The sequence below is a fragment of the Notolepis coatsorum genome, assembly GCF_963971535.1.
Source record: "Notolepis coatsorum genome assembly, chromosome: 16".
Classification (NCBI taxonomy): domain Eukaryota; kingdom Metazoa; phylum Chordata; class Actinopteri; order Aulopiformes; family Paralepididae; genus Notolepis; species Notolepis coatsorum.
The window spans coordinates 108686020-108690972 of record NC_140180.1 but is presented as its reverse complement, the minus strand read 5'-3'; the positions used below and the strand labels follow the sequence as shown (position 1 = coordinate 108690972).

Genomic DNA, 4953 nt, shown 5'->3' with positions numbered 1-4953 from the left:
GTTAGGCTAGAAAATAGAAATGAAAAATAAAAAGGCATATTATGACCGTTATTTTCCATCTTACGTTCTTGCTCAAGAAAAATAAAAGTAACCGTGTCAAAGGCCCCTCGCTCCCCCCACACACTGTATGATCTGAAGGAACACAAGCTGCCCGTTTAATCCAACAAGTGGAACTGGGCAAGAAAAACGCCATGGCAGCAAACCCGCCCTGATAGATAATAAATTAGCTTAACTTGACATGCCTGTATAGGCTATACAAAAAAATGCCTGATTGGCCGTGCTCTCATAACAAACTAGGCTGCTAATGAGACCAGGACGTTTTTTTTAATTATTATTTATATTTTATTTTGCAGTTGTATTTGCAGTCATAATGATAAAGTTCCAAGGTCAACAAATCCCTTGCAGGCAGCAGCCGTCAGAGGCTATAATTTATCTGCGTGGCTAGATATAGGTTATATTTGAATACATTATTAATAATGTACCCTATTAGCTTAATATCTTAATTAAAAACGGATAAAACATTGGAATTTAAATATGGAGTTCGGGTGTTTGTGTTCTAGGAGCAGCTCGCAGGTTGAACGCTGTCTTCGTCCTCATCTTATGGAGCAGCGCGAGCTGCGCGCACGAAGTAAAATAACATTTTCACTATTGTTCATTTGCAACTTTCTGTTTGAATTTAGCCCATTATGTATAATTAGCTTTTTATTTTTTATCACGTGTGTAATAGGAAGATGATGATGGTGGTGATGATAATAATAATAATAATAATAATAATAATAATAATAATAATAATAATAATAATAATAATAATAATAATAATAATAATAATAATAATAGTAAATAAATAAAATATACACTATCATTATGTATTTGTTTTATTTTTATTAAGATTATTTTGAAAATAAAATATAGGCATTTAATATAATAATATTCCCAAGGCATTTTATTCATAGACTGCATAAATGAACGAGACGCACCGCTCCGATCATCTTTTGGTCAACTTGTTATTGCACCGACATTAGCCGTAACTCAAATAAGTATCACATCAAGTATTATTTACAACTCAATTATACATCTGATTAAAACGTTGGCCGAAATTGGAGGAGTTTATAGCCAAAACCTGCACGGACTACAGCATATGACGTTTAGCATGTTAGGTATACCTTGTGTTTACTGAACCGTATGTGTATACTGTTTACTTTTACTCTTACTCATAGTATATATTCAGATTCGCCTTTTGTATTGCCTATATTTATATGAACGTATATAACGGATATAGGGCATATCTGCACCTTTGTTTACACTGTTTATTTTTCTCATCTTTTTATATTCAGAGTTAATTATATTGTTTACACTGTTTATTTGTTCTCATCTTTTTATATTCAGAGTTAATTATATTGTTTACACTGTTTATTTGTTCTCATGTTTTTATATTCAGAGTTAATTATATTGTTTAGGCTACACTGTTTATTTCTCTCATCTTTTTATATTCAGATCTATTGCCTATATTTATGTCGTTCTACTATTACCCTGCCCCTCCCCCATGCTGCTATGACGCCATATCTCCCCCAAGGGGATCAATAAAGGAATATCATATCTTATCTTTAACGCACTATAGTCATTGTGTAAAGTTGGCAATAGGGCCAAACATGACATAACCTTTCAGATATAGAATTCCACATCAGAGTAGAGGGGAAAAAAACCTGTTGATAATGGAATTCTGTTGTTATATATGCAGTCTCTCTCGTCATGCGTCTCGCGTCACGTAAAAAGGGATACCTAAAATATATAACCAACAATTTCAAGCACGTTTACGGTTAGTTATACTACATCACTATGTGCTTGGGTTGCTTTACTTGCTTAAAAATGAGCATTTAACCAGTTCCAAGGTTGTCGCCTATTGCTAATTCAACAGAGTCATGCTGTATTCCGTCTATATAGGACTGGGTTTATATATATAATTGCTAATATGACTAATTAAGTCCAAGGTTACCGAACATCAACGCCATGCAGATTAACTCTCTGACCCTTTGCTTTTTTTTTTTTTTTTTTTTTACTTTGGTGAGCGGACGATCTTACCTGATGATGATGATTCGATAATGTGGCATAACGCATAAGGGAGTAATAACGAGCATATAGGGAGCCTGGTCGATTTCTCGATTGAGTTTGAGTTTGACAGCCACTGTTTTGTGTCCAAAATATGACCGAGAAAAAAAGAATTCCCGTCATTACACGGGATATATACATTGTGGACTTTCTTTGGACGGTTAAGGGTTAAGCTTTCAAAAGAAGACATATTTATTGTCCTGATAATATGCCACGGCGTGTGTCGTCATTTACAGTGACCAATCGCCAAGAGGCTTTCCTCCGCTCCTGTCCAATTGGGAGTGGAGAGGAGCCCCTGTCAGTCACAGGTTCGAGGCTGCGTGTGGAGGCTGGTAAAGCACAGGGACCGGGAGCGCGCCGGGGCTGATGGCAGAGCTGCGCGCAGGAGAAGCATCGCGCCCGGGGAGAATAATACAACACGCTGCTGCAACTCACCGTCGCTCCTCCAGCGGGGACGCAATGAAACACCAAGACTGGGAGGACAAGAGCAGATAGAACAGGGCTTCTTGGAATAACATGCGGACGAATTGACATTTTTCTCCATAACTATAACTAATTATCCATTTAAGACGAGCAGCTTTGCTTTTGGGGGGAGAAAAATGGCCGTTCGTGGCAACTCTTTGATGCCTTTCTCAATCCAAGCCATTTTGAACAAAAAGGAGGACACTAGTCGACACTTGCCAGGTCTGGATATGTGCTTCTCGAAGACGGCGTGTTGGAAGATCTTCGGGGGGATGAGCCGCGGCGGCTCGGAGCAGGGCTTCACCGGGGTGGCGTGTCGGAGCGACGCGGGGACGAGGTGCGAGGAGCCCGGCAGCGACCAGAGGAGCTACGACTCGGACTCGGGTCTCAGCGCCGACGACACCGACGGCAAGCCGCCGCTGTTGGCCGTGTGCAAGGCGGAGAGGGACGGGGAGGAGGACCGGGAGGACCGGGAGGAGAGCATGCAGGAGGAGACGGACCACGACGAGTCCACGGCGGCTGTCGAGAGCGCAAAGCAGGGTCTCAGTGACTGTGAGCCCAATGTTTCGGGTGAGTGTAAAAAGCCACGGGACAATAGTAAAATGTCTGTTGTGTATCATTCCTACACCCTTATTATTATGTTTGGGAAATAAACGTTCTGGTTTAATGGCCATAAAACACCACATGCGTTCTGGCTACATATTTTTGCTGGTGACTTTTACGCACAGAAGGCCTTTGCGACGTTGTTGCTTTCGGGACCTGTTTTGTTTGTTTACTGTGTGATATATATATATAACTGTGTGTACAGTAGAGGAGATATGCTTCACTGGTAGCCTGTTGTTTTCAAGCGAGAGATCGGCAGAAGGACGTGGTCGAGTGTGTTGTACGGGAAAATGAAAACTCCTCATGTCTCACGGCTCGTGTTTTTTCCTTAAGTTTAAGTTTAATTTTTTTTTTTTTTACCCAGGGACAGTGCACATTAATCAACATATTCAGTTTCCACATCAATGTAAATGTGCCAGAATTATAGCTAATGAGCTTGTTTTCATCTGTACCCCCGCCAAGTGCACAGTACAATGTGCAGTGTCAAATTAAACACTTAAAGAGTCGAATAAAAATTAGTGTTAAATTGACTCTTGCCCTCATGTGTTAAAATGTTTGCCATGAGAAAACCCATAATGTCTCAACATAGTTTAGTTTGTATATTGTATTGTTTATAGTGCTGTTATTCCTCTTTTACTTACTTTTTTTTACTGTATGAAGCACAATCTCGGGGGCTCATATACAGAACCAAGCATTTTCACATTTCATACACAGTACATTTCGCAGAGTCTAGAGGCCTACATTTAACTCAAACTGAGTCAAATTTAACTCAGTTTGAGTCAAATGTACTCTGCGAAATGTACTGTGGTATACGTGACAAATAAAAAACAAACTTGAAACTTGAACCGCCCCCTCTCTTCCAGACTGCCCACGGTGGAGGAGGGCCCTGCCGGCGGGGAGCCGGGCTCCGAGCAGCGGGAGCAGCAGCAGCCCAAGCAGCGGAAGAAGCGCTCCCGGGCCGCCTTCTCTCACGCGCAGGTCTTCGAGCTGGAGCGACGCTTCAACCACCAGCGGTACCTCTCCGGGCCCGAGCGGGCGGACCTGGCGGCCTCGCTGAAGCTCACGGAGACCCAGGTGAAGATCTGGTTCCAGAACCGCCGGTATAAGACTAAACGTCGCCAGATGGCCGCCGACCTGATGGCGTCGGCGCCCCGCGGCGAAGAAGGTGGCGGTGAAGGTGCTGGTCCGGGACGACCAGAGACAGTACAATGCCCCGGGAGCTGCTGCGGCCCCCGCTGCTGTCCCTGCAGCCCTCCTACTATTACCCCTACGCCTACTGCCTCCCCGCCTGGACGCTTTCGCCTGCGCCGGGAATCAGTGACGACGACTCGGTGGCCCTACTCCCGACTCCCGTGTATTTATTTTTTCCCCCACTCCCGGGAAATCAAAGCAATTACTTTTTAACGACTCGAGAGGAGAGAGAGAGACGGGAGCTCGAGCTGAACTGCTAACGACTCGGTGTCATCACCAACTGTTACTGCCTCATGTCTTATTATTATATACAATAATGTCAGTTTTGTTGGTAGGTTTATACTGACACGTGGCCATTGTTGCAGAATGTCCGGGCCTCGGTTGTGTATTCCCGTCCTCCCATCACCTCTGCAATGATTGGAAATATTAGGCATAATAAACCCCCACAATGACTTTTATGCCCAATTCTGTTTAAAGTTTCCCCCCCCCTCTCATCCCTTGCTGTGTTTGTAACGGTAAGATTTTTCAGCACTTTCCGAGCATCTAGTGTGGACATGTACAGTATGGCCTATATCTGACTGAAGGTTCGTT

General features: G+C 43.1%; 1 protein-coding gene across 1 annotated transcript; it reads left to right on the top strand.

Moving 5' to 3' along the window:
- Positions 1–2460: 2460 nt before the first annotated feature.
- On the top strand, positions 2461–4631 carry nkx3-2 (NK3 homeobox 2). The gene is given in 5 exon segments (XM_084332249.1): positions 2461–3179; positions 4087–4320; positions 4322–4381; positions 4383–4467; positions 4470–4631. Coding segments are annotated over 5 exon segments (876 nt in total). The 5' UTR covers positions 2461–2705; the 3' UTR covers positions 4493–4631.
- The last annotated feature ends 322 nt before the right edge of the window (positions 4632–4953 follow it).